This window comes from Zingiber officinale, chromosome 10B (genome assembly GCF_018446385.1).
Source record: "Zingiber officinale cultivar Zhangliang chromosome 10B, Zo_v1.1, whole genome shotgun sequence".
Lineage (NCBI taxonomy): Eukaryota > Viridiplantae > Streptophyta > Magnoliopsida > Zingiberales > Zingiberaceae > Zingiber > Zingiber officinale.
This window is the reverse complement of record NC_056005.1, coordinates 4642530-4665612: the sequence shown is the minus strand read 5'-3', so window position 1 is coordinate 4665612 and position 23083 is coordinate 4642530. Positions and strand designations below refer to the sequence as shown.

General features: G+C 41.9%; 5 protein-coding genes and 1 non-coding gene across 8 annotated transcripts; 4 read left to right on the top strand and 2 right to left on the bottom strand.

Annotated features, from left to right (window-relative positions):
- Positions 1-3981: 3981 nt before the first annotated feature.
- LOC122030277 (protein PHOSPHATE-INDUCED 1-like) lies at positions 3982-5262 on the bottom strand. Its single transcript, XM_042589451.1, has one exon. It carries the CDS (start codon positions 4987-4989, stop codon positions 4054-4056), a length of 936 nt encoding a protein of 311 aa, XP_042445385.1. The 5' UTR covers positions 4990-5262; the 3' UTR covers positions 3982-4053.
- Positions 5263-6933: 1671 nt separating this feature from the next.
- On the top strand, positions 6934-8097 carry LOC122030278 (protein PHOSPHATE-INDUCED 1-like). The gene has a single exon (XM_042589452.1). It carries the CDS (start codon positions 7053-7055, stop codon positions 7977-7979), a length of 927 nt encoding a protein of 308 aa, XP_042445386.1. The 5' UTR covers positions 6934-7052; the 3' UTR covers positions 7980-8097.
- A 144-nt stretch (positions 8098-8241) lies between these two features.
- LOC122030280 (EPIDERMAL PATTERNING FACTOR-like protein 1) lies at positions 8242-9118 on the top strand. Its single transcript, XM_042589456.1, has 2 exons — positions 8242-8676; positions 8759-9118. The coding sequence occupies exons 1-2, from the start codon at positions 8587-8589 to the stop codon at positions 8975-8977; spliced, it is 309 nt and encodes a 102-aa protein (XP_042445390.1). The 5' UTR covers positions 8242-8586; the 3' UTR covers positions 8978-9118.
- LOC122030279 (probable protein phosphatase 2C 41) lies at positions 8829-12979 on the bottom strand. Of its 3 annotated transcripts, none has more exons than XR_006125377.1 (6): positions 12772-12979; positions 12412-12695; positions 11828-12067; positions 9623-11740; positions 9093-9539; positions 8829-8962 (listed from the first exon to the last, which is right to left on the bottom strand). XR_006125377.1 is itself a non-coding variant. In XM_042589453.1 (6 exons), exons 2-6 carry the CDS (start codon positions 12430-12432, stop codon positions 9402-9404), a joined length of 831 nt encoding a protein of 276 aa, XP_042445387.1. In that variant the 5' UTR covers positions 12433-12695; positions 12772-12969; the 3' UTR covers positions 9116-9401. The 3 variants fall into 3 exon arrangements, 2 of the variants coding, with proteins under 2 accessions (XP_042445387.1, XP_042445389.1); XM_042589453.1 differs by lacking the exon at positions 8829-8962 and having other exon boundaries at positions 9116-9539; positions 9623-9777; positions 11464-11740; positions 12772-12969; XM_042589455.1 differs by lacking the exon at positions 8829-8962 and having other exon boundaries at positions 9353-9550; positions 9623-9777; positions 11464-11740; positions 12772-12970.
- A 4675-nt stretch (positions 12980-17654) lies between these two features.
- Positions 17655-19129, top strand: LOC122029772 (transcription factor MYB93-like). Its single transcript, XM_042588899.1, has 3 exons — positions 17655-17863; positions 17975-18104; positions 18190-19129. The coding sequence occupies exons 1-3, from the start codon at positions 17731-17733 to the stop codon at positions 18878-18880; spliced, it is 954 nt and encodes a 317-aa protein (XP_042444833.1). The 5' UTR covers positions 17655-17730; the 3' UTR covers positions 18881-19129.
- A 2581-nt stretch (positions 19130-21710) lies between these two features.
- On the top strand, positions 21711-21783 carry TRNAR-ACG. The gene has a single exon. It is a non-coding gene; the product is annotated as a tRNA-Arg (tRNA).
- Positions 21784-23083: the final 1300 nt, after the last annotated feature.

Sequence of the window (23083 nt, the reverse complement as noted above, 5' to 3'; positions counted from 1 at the left end):
CGATCTGAACGTTGGGGGATAAAGTTTTATCCCCCCAGGGCGCCCGGAACCCTTCGGGGTGCCCCGACCAGTGCTATAAATATAGCACTGATTTGCACAGATTAATTAATCAACCTGTAATCCATTTTCTCTGTGCTTTACTATTCTTTTGTGCTGTCAACGCTGTAAGAGGCTACTTCACCTAGAGGAGATTATCAGATAGTGCGTTATCCTTTCCTTGGATTAGTAATCCTCTGATTGCAATCTAAGTAAACCCTTTATGTCTGATTTCTTGTTTTTAATTAGTCTCTTTTATTTAAAGTTACAAGATCTATTATTAGTTGAAAATCTGAGAAAGGTGTAATTTATTTTTCAGGGCAATTCACCCCTCCCCTCTTGCCGACCTACAAAGGGACCAACATATGCCTCATCTAGTGATGAGAATATTATTCCAATTTTTGGCTTTCGATCATCTGGAACTTGAGGAATATATTTCTGATCATCAATTCTATTTTCTTCCATTTCTGGACACCCTCACATTATAATTGACAATAGGTAATTCGATAAACAAATAAAAATTACAACTTATTGTAGATAATGTAAAACGGAAACTAAAACACTATGGTAACAATAAAACTATTGTAACAATATGATGAAATTTGCAACAGAAATATAAATAAATCTGATCGTAAATACTATTGTAAACAATATGATGATATTTGCAACAGAAATATAAACAAATTTGATCATAAGTTAATTTTTAAAACTGAGTAATAATTACACGAAACTAGCTCCAACAATCGATTGGTTCAATTGACTTTTGAGCAAACAATTGGTATTATTGTAGATAATGCGAAAAAAGGAGGTCTGAATTCAAATACAGAACAACTAATAGGCATTCAATATAATCTTGCAATTTATCAAAAAATAAGATAGGGAATTTTAGCATACTTTGATAGCTAAAGAACTCTATCAATCAACAATAACAAAAAAATTTGTACTGAGATCTATCCCGTCCATCACAGCATAGGTCCAAACAGAAGGTGGAAAAATATATTTCTTGAACAATAGGGAAAAAAAACTTGGACTTTATTCTGCCAGTATAACATAGATGCAAAATCAATTTATAAAAATAAGCTTTTTTCGGCAATGAAGGGACGAGGACGATTGTGGAACCTAACTTTGCAACGCCTATGAGAATATGTCACAGCGAGGAGTCACACAAGCTAGTGAGGACGACTTCGAATAGGAGGAACTCGAGTTAATCCCCCAAGCTAGTGTTGGGACCTTGACGTCCGCTAGAGGGGGATGAATAGCATCTCACCCAAATCGATCGCTTCCTCCTACACTTGTTAGTTACGCAACGGAAATATAAACAAACAAGTAAAAAGCTAATCCAAATACAAGACAAGAAATGCAAACCAAGCTATTCAATCATTTAACGTGATTCGGAGATTAGGGCTCCTACTCTACGACTGCCCGTAAGGTGGACGATCTCGATCTGTCGATGGATGACTCCCCGGCAAACTCCGGCTAGCTCACGTAGCTCCTTGTGGATGGAGAAATCTCACCACAACTCTCACAAGAACACTTGAGACGATAGGGCACAGGTAGACTACTAATATGGGTTAACCACCTCTATTTCGTCAACCTCAACCAAGCTCTCAAGTCTTAATTATATAGGTCACAGGTTGGAAAATCCCACCTACCAGTCGACTGCCAAAACCATCAGTCGACTGCCCTCAGTGGAAATTCGATCGTTATAGCCTAACGGCTCGATACCAGCCCTCTGTTCGCTCCTAGTCGACTGCACCAGTCAACTGATGAAACCACTAGTCGACTGCTACAGTAACACTACAGTACTGCTACGGTAACGTTACAGTACTGCTACAGTGTGCTACAGTACTGCTACAGTGACTCTATTCCTAGGATTTAACCCCCAAGTATATTCACTCAGCACTCGTCCTCGCCTGACCAACCTAGACCTAGCCTTCTAGCCTCCTCCATCAGACTTGCGTCCCTTGGATGTCTCCCCATCCTTGACGTCTTGCATTTTGGAGCTCCCATCAGCCTTGTCATTGTTGTCGGGTCTTCCTTTGCCAAGAGGTCGCGCCTCCGGGACTTCAACCATTGCTAAGTCATACATGGACTTACGTTGCCAAGACTACATGCTTGGACTTACACCGCCACAACTCATCCTTGGACTTTCCTCCTTTGTCAAAATCACACTTGGACTTTTCTTGTTGTACCTGTATCCTGCACACTCACAATGCATATCAAATACAGCAATAAACCTAACTTAAACCTTTTCCCAAACATCAAAACTTAGGGTACCCAGATTGCTCCAACAGCTAGGACGACTGTAGAGAGGTGGACCACGAGTTAGGGCTTCATATCGAAGCGATGCTGCAGGGGTTCCACTCCTAGCTGCGCTTGTGAGAGGTTGTGTCTCACACGGTCGCGGTAAGGGAGGATCGTGAATTTGGGCAGAGTCGGGAGGACGACGAGCGAGGGAGTGCGCCGCGAGGAGGAACGTGAGTCTGGCCAGCGTCGGGAGGACGACGAACTAGGGCAAAGGAGGGAAGGAAGAGGAGAATGGGCACAGGAAGGAGGAGGAGGAGCTAGGGCACAAGGAGGGGTTCATTCGGTTTGTGGCGAAAAGGAAATAAAAAATGTGACGCAGACTTGCCACGAGGACGGTCCGCAGTAGTCCGCAAATTTTGGTCTGCAGCATAGCTTTCCTGTATATATATAATTCCTTTTTCCATGATCGAGACAGTGATTTGAATGCTAATGCATGCGTTTATATCTTCTCAACTTCCCAAGATCGACAGATAAATTAGCTCCTTCATGCCCTCATCCCCTGACATGTGCCTCTGGATGTCATCAGCAAGACTCAAGAGGCTTCGTCAATTAATAATTAATGAGTTTCATGATGTTGAATTTGGAGTCACTAGCTAAACATCTTGGTAAATCTATCTACTCAGAATCTGGTTGATCAAAATTGAATTATAATACATGTATCTAATTAATATATAGAGATGATATTACAAAAAATATCTTTAATAATAACTTACAAAATGTATTTTAGTAGGTCAGATTCTAACTATTTAACATTATCCTTCTTCATTAAGATTTAAGATTACACTAGCCATCCTTAAAAAAAGATGCAGAGAAGAGACACACTTTACGGCCAGACAAACAGACTTCGAGGGGAAACTATTGTCCATATAGATCCATGGGTGACTCAATCAGGTCAAAATTCACCAGCTCACAATGGCACGTTCAGTATACCTTATATTAAGTATCTATGTCAATTTATCTATAATATTTTTAAAATTTAAAGTAAATTATTAATTTTAGATAATTATTTTTCACTACACAGTACATCAGTTATCCTAAAATTTCAATTATCTTTATTATTTTCTTCTCTAGTATATTTTTTAATTATTTTTTTCGCTCCCTATGTAGTTAATATCTATTTTTCATTTTCTAATTCAATTCTTTTATTTTTTTCTGTCTTCCAAATTAAATAATATTTTAATATTTAAAAATAAATTTCATTCTCTAAATTTAGAGAAGTAAATTTAAATTTAAGAATTGAATAGAGTTGCAAAAATTTTTATTAAGTAAAATATAAAATTTAAAATAAATTTTATATTTAAGAAAGTTTAATATTCTCAAAAATCGTATGTCCTTACCAAAAAGGAAAGGTATTATCACGGCCTCTTTAAATCTCATACTCTCTCCAAAAATAAATCATAAAAGATATTTATTCTAACATAACAACTCTTTATATATGATAGAGGTCACATGAATCTTATGTCATTTATTACATTTCTCTGTAAATTTATAAAAACTATAAAAAATAAGTTGATAAATGAAACTTGAACAAATTTAATTACAGGACCATAAATTATGGGTGTACTGCAGCTATCAATTATGGATATAGACGTAAACTGATCGAGGGGAATATCCAGCAGCATTATGAGATTTATCACAGATCGTTTTAATTATTTTTTTTAAAAAAAAATCATTTACAGGACCATAACTTTATACACAGTCAACGCAGACTTAAACCAGAGTAGAGCAAGTGGAGGTGGACGGGTCAAACAGAGCAGGAAGCAAGAATTTCCTACCGTCGACCCCATTCGCGTTGTAGCTGGCCCCGGTGGAGGGTTCCACACTCAAGTCTCCGGGGTATCCTGGGTAGGATCCCTTCGCGTACACACCGGGGCACGCCGTGACCGCCTCCAGCGGCGCCGATTTCGGCCCCTGGTAGAAGCCGTCTCCGAACGGGTTCGTGACGGCGCCAGCCACCATGCTTGCCAGGTTGATCACAATGCCGTCGGCCCCGACGTCGCCGTTGGGGGCTACCAGGGGCGGCGTCTGTGGGCCATAAAAGGGCTGGTGGAAGGGCCAGGCGCACTGGCCCGGGCACTGCTTCGCTGCGTTCCCCACCCAGATGTAGGCCGTGTCGGACTTCCGGTTTGACCAGTGCGAGCCGCACCGGCTCATGCAAAATCCCTCGACGGCCACGTCGTCGGCCGTGAAAATCACCGCGATGCCGCCCTTCTTCGGACCGGCCTTGGCCGCCAGCTCCGACACCTGAGACATTTTCAGCGACTTGCCCAGCGAGCATTCCTCGTCCGACACTTGGCTGAAGACAGCGATGCTGCTCTTCTTTATGCTCCCGGCCTTGGACAGGTAGAGTCGGTCGATGGTGCCCCACCATTGGTGCACGGAAGGGGCCAATGGCTGAGTCTGGGAGGTGGGCGTGAGGGAGAGGAGGAAGTCTGAGATGATGGCCTTCTGCGAAGGGCTAAAAGCCCCGTACCACATGACCGAAATAGGGATGTCGCCATGGAGCACAGCTCCATTATGGTACGTGAGGAGCTCCGCTGGCTGCTGAACTAAGCTCGTTAGCCTTCTCGCTTCCAGGCTCACCTGAGCTAAGCTCACAAGAACAAGCAGCGCTACGGTTGTTTTAGAAACTTGGAGAGAAGCCATTTGAGGATCGAAGAGTAGGAAAACTTGAGTTTTAGTGCCGAGTGAAAGGGCCAAGGAGAGGAGTATTTATAGGTTAATCACAAGCATGGAGCTTCATCTCCGTTTCCTGGTACAGAATCGTCGGAATGAGCACGTACCAGGGGACACGTCGAATGAATCATCGTGTCACCTGTTCCAACCTACACTTTGCTGGCAACACTCGCCTGTTCAAAATATTGAGGTGGTCATAAAAAGACAGACATCGATAGGGGAGGCCGCCAGGCCGGTCACGCAGATTCCGCCGCCGATTTATCGCGGGCGGCTTAGATTTGCATGTGAGAGCAGAACGTTTAATTTTCCTACGAGCTCTCCTCCACAGCTATGCATCAATAATTTGAAGCTTAGTGGTCCAATATTTTATTGATTTCTTGCATATTGATGCGTGGATAAAGCGACACGCACGCCAAATTTTTCCAAGATGCATAGTCAGCAATCCATTATTCTCATAAATATCTATTATAATTAATTAACATCGGAAACAGAGTAGGAATATAATAACAGGAAGCATTAAAATCATGGTTAATGGACAGCTAGATCGAACGCACAATGTCTGCATTCCATGGACTATGCTGCAGGTCCACTCTTCCCCTTCCCAATGCTCTCAACGTGGGTGGCATGGCTGTTCACTGCACTTCAGCTCAAATTGAATTCGCGTTAACACCACGCCTTAAATCTTGTTTAATCGGATCGAGAATTTGGTGCAGAGAAGGGCAGACCGAGGGGAGCGTGCGATGAAACAGAATTTAACACTCGATACGGTCTCCTTGGAAGGAGCCCGCGAAATCTTTTCTTAGATTAGGTACACCCATGCATTATCGATATCTGTAAATTAACAAAAAAATTAAGAGTGGAGAAGATAAGGTCGAGGATGGCACGTGTGCAGTGCAGGTGCGTTTGCGTTAAGGCTCCCTCGCGTCTGCCAATCCATTCCAATCACTCGATTAAAAGAATGAGACAAATATGCACCACATGGTCTATACGTCGAATAGTTTATGGGCAAGAAGACAAATTCCAGCTACAGAAGTTAAACCAGCGCGCGTGTCAAAGTGCATGCACGGCACCGCCCCAGCTCCTTCCTTCCTCTTCATTCCATGAATCATATAATTCATAGTGGAATGGAGTCGTGGTCGGTTCGCCTCCCCTTCCTACACTTAAATGACTAGTTTAATGCCTACAACAAGCCTGTCCACGTAAAAGTCCAACCTCATCTATTGCAAGTTTATCATTTCCATCGCCATGCCTGTTCAACCTTAATTAGGTTCTGAGTTATTGGTCCAACATAATAGTAATATACATAAATCATCCCGGCCGTTCATCACTATCCCTTGTAAATTTGTTGTATATGAGCTGAATGAATACATTTCATTGGAAACAGCTAGAGGATTGAATGGACAACTGTGAACTGATAAGAATGCATCTGTTGACCAATAGGGTCACCATTGTTCTCCCTTTACGCCCACTTAAATCCGCTGTAAAAGCTGTCGATGCAGTAAAGGATTCCCCAACAAAGCTGTCGCCACCGAAGAGCCTTGTTCCAATTCATGACAGTTCATGAGTCTCCCAAACCACAATCCACTGTCAGTTTGGTCCACCCGCGTTGCCCGTTGAGTCGTTGACTTGGTGATAAATAAACCATTAGCTGTCTCCCTGAAGTTTGGTCCATAACCATGTACAACTGGTAAATAACATAAAATCAAACTAAAAGCTTAAAAATAACTTTATTTAATTTAGAGTATTTATAATAAAATTAAATTACTTTAAGATTAGTCAATATCCTAACCCAATAGTGAGAATTAATCAGTCTATGGCTGCCTGATCCAACAACCAGTCAATTTAAATTAATTCCCTCAAATTAAGCACAACGCTGCATCATGTCCCAGGAAGCCAACTCGAAGGCTCGTTCCTTCTGCTCTGTTCTCTCGACAGGCCGCCTATTTTTAGTCCCCTGCCTCCGATTCGATCCTCCACACATTTTCGATTCAAGCAAGCTTCATCGTCCCATTCTAGCCTTGTACTCTTAACTAATGGCTTCTTTTGCCTCGATCCTCGCACTACTTGTTCTTGCGAGCTTAGCTCAAGCGAGCGCGGGAGCAAGACGGTTAACGAGCTTAGTTCAGCAGCCAGCGGAGCTCCTCACGTACCACAATGGGGCTGTGCTGCATGGCGACATCCCTATTTCCGTCATGTGGTACGGGGCTTTTAGCCCTTCGCAGAAGGCCATCATCTCAGACTTCCTCCTCTCCCTCACGCCCACCTCCCGGACACAGCCATTAGCCCCTTCCGTGCCCCAGTGGTGGGGCACCATCGACCGATTGTACCTGTCCAAAGCCGGGAACAAGAAGAAGACCACCGTCGTGGTCGCCAGCCAAGTGTCGGACGAGGAATGCTCGCTGGGCAAGTCGCTGAAGATGTCGCAGGTGTCGGGGCTGGCTGCTAAGGCCGGGCCGAAGAAGGGCGGCATCGCGGTGGTTTTCACGGCCGAGGATGTGGCCGTCGAGGGCTTTTGCATGAGCCGGTGCGGCTCGCACTGGTCGAACAGCAAGTCCGGCACGGCCTATATCTGGGTAGGGAACGCGGCGAAGCAGTGCCCGGGCCAGTGCGCCTGGCCCTTCCACCAGCCCCTCTACGGTCCGCAGACGCCGCCCCTTGTGGCACCCAACGGCGACGTCGGGGCCGACGGCATGGTGATCAACCTGGCGAGAATGGTGGCCGGCGCGGTCACGAACCCGTTCGGAGACGGCTTCTACCAGGGGCCGAAATCGGCGCCGCTGGAGGCGGCCACGGCGTGCCCCGGTGTGTACGCGAAGGGATCCTACCCAGGCTACGCCGGCGACCTAAAGGTAGACCCCTCCACCGGGGCCAGCTACAACGCGAACGGGGTCGGCGGTAGAAAACACTTGCTCCCTGCTCTGTTTGACCCGGCCACTTCTACTTGCTCCACTCTCGTCTAGACTCTGTTTCCTAATTTCCATTCGCCATTGCTGTACAAACTGCTAGCTATATCACAAATTGTTTTATTCTTTTTTATTAGCTATTAATAAAATAATCTCTATCACAAGTGCTACTTTATGAACACATCGAACAGATTTAAACACACATAGTTCAAGACATCCCTGAGACGATTGGTGGCTCCGGTACGTTCCTGGCATACTGTACGGGCATATAAACCAACCACCAAGTTCAACGGTGAGAATGGAGTCGAATAAGCTCGTGAGTAACCACAGCAATCAGTTATGGGATATGGTGAGTAAGTTCCACCAATAGCTGTGTTTGTGTGTGTTCATTTCTGAAAAAGACGATGTGGACGATGTCAGGCGGCCGCATTTACTCGGTCAAACTCCAATTCCGAAGTCGATGCAAGGGTTAGTCTCCTCCCCCGATCCCTGGATTGATCTGGTGAGACATCTGTCACCTGCATGTACCTCTATTGATGTGGAAACATCCCATTTGTTGCCATTCCTACGCCTTGCTCTTTGGTCTGCACTCTCTCCTTGGCATTTACAAAGCGACGATTAAGATGGGCATGAAGTAACTGAGCCCCTCCCCCCTCTTCGCTCCATGACGAGTTCACTTCCCAGACATGGCTTCCTAATTCTCACGCTGCTAACTCTTCTTCTCGTGCTTCTCTGGCCGGCCTCCTCTTCCCAGGTACACGTTTGGCTCCATTTATTGTCGCCTCCCGGGTCTTCTTCTGTGCTTGCTACCGTTGGATTCATATCGTTGGCAGCAGGGAGTGCTGGTGGATCAAGACAAGGCCCGGCTGGGGTCGGCGCCGCCCAACTGCCGCAACCGGTGCAACCAGTGCACCCCATGCACAGCGGTGCAGGACCCGGCGCCGCCGGCCGGGTCGCGGCCGAGGGATGGCTGTTCGTTGCCCATCGACAAGTACTCCAATTACAAGCCGTTGGGGTGGAAGTGCAGCTGCGGCGATCGCCTGTACAACCCTTAGATTAATTTGATGCATGGTGGCTAGTTGGAGAGAATTCTCCCTTATTGTACTATTTTTCTTAATTTAAGTTGCAGAAACCATAAGAAAACAAGTGGCCTATCTTTAACATACTTACAAGCATTTGCAGTCGCCTTCGTATTATGGAATAACTATTTTCTTGATCATCTGAAAACTTCAAAGGATTTACCAAAGGGAGTTCACTTACAGGGAGTTCTTGATTTGTATCAGAAATTTACAGAACGCCAACATTTATATACAGCAATATATGGTCGAGAGCATATAAGGGTATACAACTTTCACAACGAGCAGCTGAGCCTTAAGAAACTTGGACCTTATTGCGAGTAGTTGTACAATTTCTCTTCTTTTTTTTTTAACAAATTCAACCATTATATAACCATCTTCTTCCATGTTTGAGTGAAGTCTATCACTTGAATCGAATAACAATGCATGATATGTCATCTTTACTTCCTCTGTGGAAGGATTCCAAAGTCAACCGCCTAGCTGCTGCCAGTGGATTCTTGATTCTTCTGGCGAGATCAACAGCCTCTTCATTGCTCATAACCTGGTAAAAATCTACAAGGGTAAAGTTGCATCATATGTAGTAAACTAATATGATTACAGGATGCTGGAAGATTGTTAAACAACCTTCCAGAGGCCATCACTAGCGAGGATGAGCAGCTCTGTTTCAGAGTTTGTATCTTGAACTTGTACATCAGGATATGATCTTATAAGTGTTTTGAGGTTCTTGTCCCCAAAAGCCCGTGAAACGGCTAGTTGCCCGTTAACTCTGGCACAGTCTCCTGAGATTCATGGCAGCAATCTAGTTAATCGTCTAATAATGATAATAACAAAGTTGTTATTAGTCGTCAAGAAAGGTCATTAACAACCTGCTGAATTCTCTTTTGTAAGCAAGATAACATGCTGATGAAATTTGCCAACCACAAGTTTGGCCAAATTATTGTAAAATGTAAATATACCAACTTTCGAATAGTAGAAATGACATGCCGCCAACAGGAAGATAAAATCTGCAGAGCCACTTTTAATTGGACCAAGTTACTTTCAATGTTGAGAAAATGTGCACAAAAGAGACCTCATGAATCAAAAGGTTCAGAGGTTGGTTCCTCATGCTTTAAGCAACAGATATTTAGAGCATAAATCTTAGACACTTTTCCTCTTGAACAAAGTATGTTGCCATACTACATCTTGTACGGTTCCTCATGATTTAACCTACAAATATTTAGAGCATGATGATTCTAACATTGCTCCTTAAGATTTAAGTTTTAGCATACTACTTTAGTTTCAAATTCAGGGTGGTAGGCTAATGGAGGCTAATAAGCTTATTTGACTGTTTACTGTTAGTCTGAGCCTAAAAATTTGGACGGTGGTTCAGCCTTACAAAGTTAATAGTTCCAATCAAGAGTTGCAGCTGATGAAGGGATTTATAAAATTAGATAATTGAACTATTATTAGGTCAGTATTTGGACTTATTAAGTTGTAGGGATCTCTCATCTGGAAGAATGTTGAATTAAAGACACCTACTTTAGTCACACATGGGCCAATGGAAGTTTTATAAACCTTAATGATTGAACTATTATCACCATAAGCTTAAATATTTTAGACCATTGGTTTGATCTAAAAAAGTTAATAAACCAATTCTACTCAGCCATATTGATTGAATCAATGATAATTCAAATGGTTTATCTACTCGAGGGGAATATTGTGGACAATCCTATGCCTCTTAATATCCACAGTTTGTGTTGTATGAATTTATTACACGAGTTCAAGAGAAATTCAACGTTGATATGCAACAGTAGTGTATTTTTGAGTGCTTCCATCACTGGATAATTGGACTACAGAAAGAAAGAAAACAGTTGTCTTCATAGTCCACAAGTCATCATATAACTCATTATGGATTATATGCATCTCAGTAGTGTCACGAGCACAATGTTGTCTTTTTTCTTTCTTATTTTATTTCAAAAACATAAGAATCAACTAGGAACATCGTAATTAGTAGAAGTAATAAGGGTAAACGGATTAAAGCTGAAAGCAGTAAGATAACATAGAGCATTGTTCCAACATGTCTTCGAAGTTCATCAGAACTCAGAAGACTATGTAATTTATAGTGCATCATCATTCAGCAAACGTCAATATACATACATGTACATAAAATAAAATTAAAATTTTGAGAAATAACAAATATGACAGTTAAGAATAACCAAGAGTTTGAAAAAAAAATCCAGTAGAATGTTTGAGAGTCTTGAAGATCTTCACTGAATGCTTCACTATGTTGTTGAAAACCTTCAACAAGTTACGGACAGTGGTAAACATCTTAAGCAAGGAAAATGAATTTGAACAAACATTAGACTATACAGCCTTCACTTTATTTTGAATTAAAAGAGAGGAAATATATGCAAATCAATTTGTTATTTTTAAAATATTGCTACCCATGAGGTATAACTAAACAAGTCCTGCAAAAGATGTCTAACCTGGCATATTAGTAACAAAACCACCCCTTGTTTCAATACTCTCTCGTTCAGAATTTGGCTCATGATCTGTTGACATTTGAATAATCTCTCCGCGCTTTGCAAGAACAGCTCGTGAATCACCCACATTGGCTACCCATAATTTGGTGCCATTTACAAGGATTGCAGTGACTGCAGTGGATCCACCTCTCCCCAAATCACGACTATGAGAAAGTATCTCAATGTCAGTCTTTTCATAGGCCCTTCTGATGGCTGTCTCAGGATGGGCCCAAAATTCATCCTGCAAAGGAACAAACACACATAACATCACTCCACCATCTGCATCCAAGAATTCTTAACAATACAGCATAAGAAAAATGGAAATTACCTCCTCCAAAATATTAGCAAATAAATGCTTCTGTAAGTAGGCTGGAACACTATCTCCTAAATGCCCGTCAAAAACAGCAAATAGACCCAGTTCTTGATCTCTCATACATATGAATTTGGCCACATGATAATCCTCTATAGGATGATCCGCTGATCCTTTTAGTAGACTAAAACCATAGCTAATCCTGGTTTGACCTTTTGAGTTCTTACCTTTACCAACAGTCAATGACGGACCTGCAAGCTGGATGTCCATTTGTGTCAGCCAATAAATATATACGGGATAAGCCATCTTTTGCTTACAATATAATATAGAAAGTTATACCGATCAAACTTCTAAATGTTACAGAGTCTCTACTCAAATGAGAATGAAGAGAAACAACAAGAGAGTAAAACATCAGCATTCTCTCTGTTCAAGGGCATCAAAGAAGTACGGTCAAGTAAACAAGTAGCTGTATCAGATGCCTAATTATGATGAACTTCTCTACTCTTGCAGTAGAACAAATCATCAGATGAAGAAATAATGAACTAAAATGCTAACAGATGGCTAAGAATAATATCGCAATTCGCCACAAATAGAGAACTTACAAAGCAGCAAATTTTATCCATGAAATTCCTCACAGCTCAGTCCCGGCCCTTCAGATCTGGGACAACTCCCACTCCCAAAATCTCAAACTTCGTCCAAAATATCGACAACTTGCATCTCAAAACCCCAAATCCAATCGTTTTCAAGTGCAACGCCTAAAAGGACGCCAACGCCCCGACCGGTCTCCTCGCCGAATCCCCAAATCTGCTCCTTTCAACACCTTAACGAAGCACGAGATTCAAAATCCGAATTTTAATAGAGAAATCCACGACTTGGATCCGGATAACTGGAGAAGCAGAGAATTCAGCGATTATAATTAAATCCGCTCAGAGAGAAATACGAAAAAAAAAAAAATCTCTCACCGATCGAACAAGAATCCCCATACCCCTTTCCAGAGACATCAAGAAATCCACATAGGGGCCGGCATGAGAAATCGAACCGTGGAGATGGGAGCTGCGCGTTTGGAGTGAGATGTGATCGGTGGGTCGCTGTGAGGAGCGGTTGGAGTCGTCGTCGGAGTCGTCAGCAGCGAGCCAAAGGAAGAAAGGGGGAGCCATTAATCATAGAAAAGGCGAATGATTTAACACGAAAGCTTGTTTTTTTTTTCTACGGCTCTCGTTGACCTCGCATGGCGATAAATTAGTTCAGAGACTAATAGTCAATACTAACATCAAAATAGTTAGAATAGATAAATAAATTATTAATCTACTGTGTATTTACTTATTTTAATGTGAGCATCTGGCAGCCTCTCATATTTTAAGAATTAATTAATTAATAATTTACAACCTGATTTACAATTAATTATGACATAATTTCTTCCTCGTCTTTTTTCACAAATTTAATGTTTTTTCCTTCTTTGTGTCCCCTTCAAAAAACATGATTATGTTTCGGTATCTCACGCAACTAGATTTGACTTTGAAACAGTTCGAATGCTAAATTAGTTTTATATTCTAGATGGAATTGCAAACGAGAGAGGTGTGATTTAGCAAAAACAGAATCTTGGGGACTGATTTGATAAATACAAATGGGCTTTAATAAATGTTGATCTTGTCCTAGCGCTGAATCGATGGGCGCTGGGGACGTGGCACGCTCCGCTGTCTCCGACTGGTGGCGTAGATCTCCGGTGAACCTGCAAAGAAGCTGAGCCGAGAGGGGTTTCCCGACGACGGCCCTCCGACACTCAAGTCAGGCAACGAGAGAGGCAGCTTAATGTGGCTACAGTAAAGAGTTGCGCATACCTTCGTCGACGTCTAGGGGTCCTTATATAGGACCCCGGGGAGGCACGGGCACGCTTCTCTATGCGTGCACGCTTCCCCAAACATGCCTTAACAAGCCTCTGTCAGCAAAGTACCTCTGGCGTCATTCCACAATCGTCCGAGCATATCCCGGATGTGACGGTGGAAGATTCCGTCGTATGATTCTGTGTACGGCTCGGCCGCTAACTCTGCTGCTTGTCGGCGGCAGGTGTCTCGAGGATGATGTTATCCCCTGTCTCCTTTGTCCTCTTGCATTCCCTGTCTGTTCTCGGGCCGAGCGGGTCGTCCGCTCGGCAGGCGTATCACTTCTGTCGCCGGTTGTAGGTATTTGCCCGACCGGGAGGACTCCCGGTTGTATGCTCGGATGAGATTGCTCCTGCCTCTGTTGCCTGGTGCCCATGTCGAACGGACATCCGCTTGGCCTTGAAACCATATTACCTTTGAGCATCGGAAACCCGACCCCCAGCCGGGTTGTCTTCATTCGGTTCGGGGGTTCACGGCCGGTCTGTCTGCATTGCTCGGTCGGTCGGCCCGCATCCGATCGGTCGGCCTGTCCCAGAGTTGAATTTCTTGATCTTTGACCTTCACGTGCCGTTGACCTTCCACCAACGAGGATCCTCCGTCCTTATCACCGGATCAAATGTAATGAAGCCCTAGACTTTCATTTTACCCAATTACTCACTCATAAATATTAAGCCTTCTGGGACCTTAATAAAAAGATAATTTTTATCACTCTAAAGCATCATTAACCCATAATCTAGAATCCGATTAAATTCCAGCATCTTGAAATTTCTTACTCCTCTTATTTAAATTTATCAAACTCTCTGGTGAGCACTATTAGTGATCATTTGTTGAAATAGATCGATCAAAAGGTTAGATATCCCAATAATGCGGAGTCTCCTTCAATTAATATTTTAATTCTTCAACAGTTTCCTCCATGTTTTTTTTACCTTCGAGTATCTAAAGCATTCATACTTATTTTCTTCTTGATTATGCAATCATATGCTCGGTCAAGATAAATTAATGTCTCTCTTTAGGTAATAGCCACTGTTTAGGGTTCGTCACATTGCTCCCAACGAAATCAGAAAGATGCGATGAAGTAGTGGTATTAGTTTATTAGATCTGTAGGCCCTGCCCTGTCCGGCCATTTTTCATTTTATCTTATTCTAATTAAAGTGGATACATCATGCATTGCATGGAGGAAGAACTGAGCACACATTCACGTCCTGTTTCTCTTCATCATCCCAACTTAATTAAAATGCACGCATTCATGCTTATAATTAACTAGCCGCCATTTCTGAATCTCATCTAAATAGTTTTAACACGTCACTCATTCTGCAGCTTGTATTCTATCAAAGAGCATTCTTGAGAAATAAGAACATAAAAATTAAAAATACAAAAATGAATGAAGTTATATGAAATATACAAGTTTGCTCAACGTGTTCATAGATGGGGGAGCAGAGCTAGCTAGCTAGCTAGATTCCCTACTCAACAAGCAAATCTTTTGTCTAGTTGTGATAACATCATTAGCTTTTGTCCATCTGAAAGTAAGCAGGGTTTCTTCAATCGGCTGCTTAACTTAGCTTGTTGCCGACACCAAGTGATGAAATTAATCTGGAAAACAAAAAATACGAAAGCATGCAAAGAGACAAGAATATGGAAAGAGAACTTTTCATTTTAAGGATTCATTAATCACACTGATGTCACCTCCCATATTAATTTGTTTGTAAGTAATAACGTCCCCTCGGATGAGTCTAGTGATTAGCACATAAGGTATTGCCATAATAAAGTTTGGAATTGGAATCTCGGCAAAGTCGAGGTAAATACCTTTCTTATGTGTTAGTCATTTTTCCAATTATTGCTAGTAGCCGTCCGTGATTTACCTCCTCTGTATTGGCCCTGGGACGGGTTGACGGGGGCGTTGGGGGCGAGCTTATTTGCCTTTTGCAACAATTGTTTATAAGCAATGAGGTCCCCGGGGGCATGGTGTCGCGGTAGGATATTCAAATTGTCACTCAAGCATATGCGGTTCGACTCCCAACTACAGTTTATTTATAGGAATTTTTTCTCCAAATGAATTGGGGCGTAATTAAAGGATTTTACAAAAATTTTTCCTCCAAATAGGGGGTGTAACCAAAGGATGCGGGGCTTCTAGGTTGACCGTTGCGGGCCATTCCAGAGATAATCAATGAGTCTAACTGAGATTATCATTTTTTTTATTTGTAAATAATGACGCAGGGCTAATGTAGTGTCTTATTAAAAAAAAAATAAAGCTGATTGTGGAATTTGATTTTTACAGAATTTTTTTTTCCAAATAGGGGCGTAACCAAAGGATGCTGGGCTTCTGGGCTGGTCGCCGCATGCGCTTTCTGATTTATCCTGGTGACCGATGAAAATTTTCGTAGGACCGGGCCGAACAATGATGTTAACTGAGATTATTATTTTTTTTATTTGTAAGCAATGACGACGCAGGGCTAATACAGAGTTTTATTAAAAAAAAAAAAAATCAAGCTCATCGTGGAATTTGATTTAAGGATTTAGGGTTGATTGGGTGAATAATTAACTAAAAAGATTAAATGTACTGAAAAAATTTCTAAATATATGGGTTTCTGCCCTAAATCTTAAAATAGATCCAGGCTAAAGTCCAAGTAAGCTAACACCCGGCTCCCCCTTATTTGTAGGTTTAGTTGGTCTTAATTTGAAATCTGTCGATGCACACGAACAACTTCCTAACCTATATATAGACAGTGTCTTCAGTTAGATGTTTTGCTTAATTGCATGATTATTAAAAAAAAGATAGATCTGCTATTTTATAGCGGCCCTCTTAGTGCAGGCCCCACGAATATGGAGGAAGGTTCATGCAGGTACACAGGCCATAGGCGCTGGCTCAGGTCGTCAATTCCTGAGAATCGACCCTTGGCCATTATGTCAAAGATATCATGCGCCCACCGTCTGTGCTACGTCCTGAGGACTAATTACATAATTATTAAAGATATACAAGTTGATGGCTGTTGTACTAACTTATGCTGTGTTCTGTTCTAACTTCTGAAGCTGGAAATTAAAACAGTGACACTAAAAGCATTGTTTTGAGAAGAGTAGAGAGGAGATTCTTGGAGTTGGCCGTATGATCATCAACTCCATTAATTGCTCGAGGTGTATTTAATTAATATGTAAAAAAATGTGTGAAGTACTCTCTCCGACCCTGAGCTTCAATATATCACACTATCAAAGTCGATGCACTCGGTAGATAGAACAAGTATAAGGCATGCCCTATAACTATATTACACGTGCTACCTAAATTTAATCAGACCGGGATTCATCTTAATTATATATACAGCACGTGTGACCTGTAATTTTGACTTCCATTTCCAAGCTTAAATAGTTGGTGAGGGTAGATCAGACTGTTGAGTTCCTGCGATATTAATTGAACTGCTACTACTAATTGTATGTGATTGATGAAATCTCCCCAGCAGGCAGCAGCATCACTTTTATTTGAGTCAGCCGATTTACTTAAAAGTCCTATATATGTCACGTACGCAATAACGAATGAGAGTGACTAGTAATAGTTAAAGCTAAAATCAAGGTGGGTGAAAGGTGACCATAGTTCCTTTGGCTTCATGTTCTATTGCGTGCATGGGGAAAATTTGTGACGTCGAGGAGCTTTAGTTGGTGCCCCGTAGATTTTATGCTCTTGAATTAGGATAAATGAGAGAATTTCCGCACATCGATTAACCTTATATGTAGAAGTTATGATAACAAGAAAAACAAAAATCCAAGTGAAGGAAATGATAAATGATACACATATACTAGCTTGTGATCTAATTAACCAGCGATCCTTTTCTAAAGTAATATATTTTATGGGAGCCTCATGCATGGCAAGTGGCATGCTCCCAAGTCATACGATTATTTTAATAGAGAAGAGGTAGTGATCGATCCAAAGGATAGAGGTAGTGATTATAAATAAGCAGCTCATCTTCTGGTAAGAAAGTGGAGTAACCAAGGATCAGTCATAGTCCTCGGCTAGCTACTCCCCCTACCTCTCCGATCCATCACCCAATTCCTTCGATGGGGAGATCGCCCTGCTGCGATGAGAATGGCCTCAAGAAAGGACCATGGACACCCGAGGAGGACCAGAAGCTAATCCAGTGCATTCAGAAGCATGGCCATGGCAGCTGGAGAGCCCTCCCTAAACTTGCCGGTGACAATTCATTTCTTCATTAATAATTACATGTTTATCTGCAAGTCTCGTACGTCTATGGCAATCTTGATTTCAGCCTTCTTAATTATCGAGATATATATAATCATACAGGATTGAATAGATGTGGAAAGAGTTGCAGGCTGAGATGGACCAACTACTTGAGGCCAGACATCAAGAGAGGCAAATTCTCCCCGGAGGAAGAGCAAACCATCCTCAACCTGCACTCCATCCTAGGCAACAAGTACGGACCTTTTATATGTATTCCTCTCTTGGCTAGCTAATTAATCCCATCTATGCATTTCAAATTCTGAATTTGATCCGTTCAGGTGGTCCGCCATTGCCACGCACCTCCCTGGACGCACCGATAATGAGATCAAGAACTTTTGGAACACCCACCTGAAGAAGAAGCTCATCCAAATGGGGTTCGATCCCATGACTCATCAGCCAAGGACTGACTTCTTCTCAGCTCTCCCTCAGCTGATTGCCCTTGCCAATCTCAATGAATTGCTCAATGGTCGGCCGTGGGACGACCACGCTGCACGCCTCCAAGCTGATGCGGATCAGGCTGCGAAGCTGCAGTGCCTCCAATACCTGTTGCAATCTGCAAGCTCCATGACTACAAATAATGGATCCAATCCCAGTGGTCTCGGCACCACTACTGCAGCTGCCGACTTGGAGACCATGAGCCTGCTTAGCTCTCAGATGACTTCGCCCATGCCGTCTTCTGGTCTTCAGAATATCAACAGCCACGAACAGGTTAACCACTTTTCATCCGTCTTGTTTGAGCCACCTACGAGCCAGGAGAACATCGAGTGCTATACCGCGGCTGTGGGGTTTAGCCAGGGAGAAAACAGAACACAGTACGTTTCTCCTAATGCATCTCTTCCTCCTCTCGCTGACGCATCAATTGCCCACCATCAGAATGCTTGCAGCATTTCTAGCTCTAATGAGAATGAGACCCACTCCTTCTGGCCTGAACTTTTCATCGATGAACAATTCATGGCTGAATTTGCTTGATGACTCATCGCTCTTACTCTGCGGTAGTGTCTAGTCCTAGGAGGGTTTGGATGATCTGATGTTTGCATACAATTCATGCATTGAACGGCTGCTAAATTGGTTCTTGATACTTGTAAATGTACTTTTCACATATTCATACATATATGTGTATACTTATTCTGCAGCTTCTGCTCTTTTCTACGTACTTGGCTTTCATCTGTACTAATGATTGATCACTTCTACTGGAACTAAAATATCATTTTCCTTGCATCAGCACCCTTACATTATCATATAACTACTTCACAATTTTTTATTAGTATGACAGTCCACATTGAAAGTCGACCAGTAACAGAAATTGCAATAAATGCTCGACTGTGAATCCACAAGGACATGACAGTGAATCCAGTGATGCAAATCTACCAGAGTAACAACTCAGATACAGCTCATATTGAAGGTAGACGGTCCTTTTTAAATTTTATGCACGTTCAGAAGGAGCCGGGAATATCATATTTTATGTAGCTTGACTATACCATTGTTTTTCAGACAAATACAAAATCATCTTTCAACGTAGTTATGGAACATCTGGCACATTAATCATACAAGAGTGAGTTTCAACTGCACGCACTAGAAAGTAAGAAACCTATATACTATCCTACTAGAGTTATCAACGAGTTCTCCGAATGAAATGAAAAAGACAAAATCAGAAATCCAGGAAGAAGTAGATAACATGACATATGTTCTATATACTATCCTACTAGAGTTATCAACGAGTTCTCGGAATGAAATGAAAAAGGCAAAATCTGAAATTCAGGAAGAAGTAGATAACATGACATATGTTCTATATACTATCCTACTAGAGTTATCAACGAGTTCTCGTAATGAAATGAAAAAGACAAAATCAGAAATTCAGGAAGAAGTAGATAACATGACATGTATATGTTCAACTGTTCATACTCTGTTAAAAAAACTCTCATCAAGTAGTCTACCGAGCCGACCAATCATTCTCTCAGCTAGAGCAGACTGACATGCCAATCACCATTCAGAAACACAATACAGTACTAACACTTCAAAATTCAAAGATAAAGTTAATTAGCAGTTGGAGCCAATTCAAAGATAAAGTTAATTAGCAGTTGGAGCCTATATCTTTTCTTACAAGCAATAGACCGATAGATATGACCCATATTACTTGACCAAGTCCGCATGCTTAGTTGGATAATAAGTTATTATATGAGACTTGATTGTGGTTTCTGAGAAAATCTTTCACAAAATTATGTGAAGGAGAGTATTTTAAATAAAATAAGAAACAGCACACTACCTGATCACTGTCCATGGGTTGGAGATTAAAAGTATCCCATGTCACTTGGTATATAACAATTGGATGGCAGCATGGCAAAGTTGGTGGCTGAAAGAAGGAAAACCATGGCTAGGAGCTGAATAGTAGAGTCATAAAGGATGGATAATTCAGCTTTGGTTTACAAGCAATTTTTTTTCCCACAGAACAATGGTAATGAAAATCTAAAGGCTGGATAACTCAACTTTAATAGTTATATACAAAGAAACTTCAATTAACTAGTTGCATTAATTGCATAAAAATTTGCTTAAACTGTGTCGGTTTCTTGTGCTTTAGTAAAAGAGAATTTAAGCTGTAAAGATTATGTTTATTTCATAAACAGAGTAGATAAAGCTACATCATTATAGTAAAGTAAATTGAAGTAAAAACAATTTCCTTGGTAGAACAGAAAATTAAGCATTAAGTTCTTACTAATGTGCATGCACTTTGAATGGCAGACAATTTGCAATTAGGGCGATTCATTTTTTCTTCCTGAAGTAATTGCATGCAAAAAGTCACATACAATTCCAACCTACAACACTCATTGGGTTAGTTTTTACGGGCCAAGGTTCATGCATAAAATGGGAGGTTAGGTAGAAAATTGACCTGTGCAAATTTAAAGAAGCATTCTTATACTCGTATTTTTCAACTATCAGACACAAGTTGAGAACGATCTTGTTATTTGCCTCGAAAGAAAGATAATTAAAAGTTTTGGGGGTCTCATCAGACCAACTCCTATAATAAATTATCTTTATCTTGCTTGGTTACTAGTCAATAAATACTTGATAGGTTTTTAATTTTTCATTATTATCGATTTTCCAATGGGATATATGACTACCAAATCGTTGGTATCTTCTCTGACATATAAAGGGTCCTTGTTCTATTAATTATGTTGGATGCTGAAACATATTCAATACTGTCTTGTTTGACCTTAAGAGCGGTATTCTCTGATCTTTTGTTGGAGACAAAACAATGACATAGGAAATTAGAGCGAATCAGAATGGATCCTCTTCATAAATATTTTGAATAAACATGAGAAAAAAATTATGTTTAATTGGATAGACTTAGGCTTCAGAGATCACTTGAACAGATGAAGCAGGGAAATTGAGGTAGGAAAAGCAACAATCAAACAGAATCCAACATGGAACAAAATCTTCTGTTTCTGTTGTGCTTCCTTGCTTCTTCTTCGGACAGAAAAGTATGATTGGACATTCTTCTATTTGTCTGCACTAATTAATCTCTCCCTCTCCTATTGTCGACATTAGAAGAATCAGAAAGTATCTCACGGTAAGTACTACCTGAGGCACTCATCTAGGAATCGCCTATACAAAAACATCACAATCCAAGTGCACCGAAGTGCACCGAAGTGCACTATTGGCACGACACTTTATCCTACCACCAAGGCACCAAGATGGAACGCATAGTGATAACAAGGCATATCCCAGCCAATGTGTAGAAGGGGAAGAAGTAAAGACATATTATTTAGTATATTATCTTAATATTTAACACCTATAACATCAGGACTCCGTGGCCCAATGGATAAGGCGCTGGTCTACGGAACCAGAGATTCTGGGTTCGATCCCCAGCGGAGTCGCGTTTAGGTTTTTTATATTCGTATTTATTTTTGATTTGAAACAATGCCCCTCTTTCCCACGCTCGCCGTCTGTCCTACATACGTGCCACTGGGCCTCTGCACTCTCGTCGAGTCACCTTCACCGACTTCGCCCTGCACGTTGGCGGAGACGGCGTGATTCGGCGATCGCTCAAGATGTCACCCAAAATGTTTAAGAAAAGAGGGCTCTGGAGTCTGGATCAAGGGCGGGAGGCACCAGGTGGCAAAGCTTCCTCAAAGGAGAAGCGCAGCGATTCGACAAAAAGAAGTTCGAGATCTCAGGTGGAATCCCGAACAACCCCACAGAAAGCCATTCCTCCCATCCTTCTTCGTCGATCTCAGCACTTGTGGCCCAATGGCATTTAATTATTTCAAGAAATAAACATGATAACAGGACGATATAATGCTAATTTTAATTTGAAACAGGTGTTAGATGTGCTTCAAAAGATTAAAGCGGAGCAGTACTACGGAGGTCCTGCAGAGAAGGAATCTGTAGCTCCTGCTCCATGAACATTGATGGAAATAACAGTGTAGCTTGGCTGAAGCTGAAGAAAACGCCGGCGGTGGAGGGAAGAGAGTACTTGCAGCGACCGGAAGGAAGAAGCTCGACGGGCTGTACGAGTGCCCAGTGGCGGATCCAGGAATAAAAACATGGAGGGACGATTTTTACTTGGAACAAGGGGTGGTATCCTCTATCTTCATCGGTGGAACCCCATAATATTAGGGGTTCCATTACCGACAAAGGGGCGACCGCCGATGCCGCCCCCCCTCTAGATCCGCCCCTGCGAGTGCCTCCTCTGCGCATGCTGCAGCGGGGCGTGGCCTGCCTACTGGTGGACAAGGGAAGCGTTCTTAGGACCTGCTGCAAATGTCGATGGGTTGCAGACAGGTGAGACCCACGGTTATGTATAATGATGAAGATGACCCTAAAAACATATTATAATAGTGAAGGTAGGTTGACATGACGATCAAATTTAATAGAAGATCAAAGGCACCTGAAACACTATGAGTTATTCGATCAACTAAAGACCAGCAAGCTATTCTCATCGGCAAATAGTGGATTTCTTGATCCGTCGTTGTGATTGATCGGGTTTTAGGGTCAATCGGACTCAATGTTCCTTCGCTCAGTTTCAAGGATAGTCCGAGTGAGCATTGAGTCAGGTGCTATAGCTTATAAAACTGAACGGACACCCTCTCGATCGGTCAGCGGACAATTAGCTTACGAAGAACCCATACACCTGTCATGTCATACCTTTATAGAAGTCTGTGCGAGAAAGGTCAA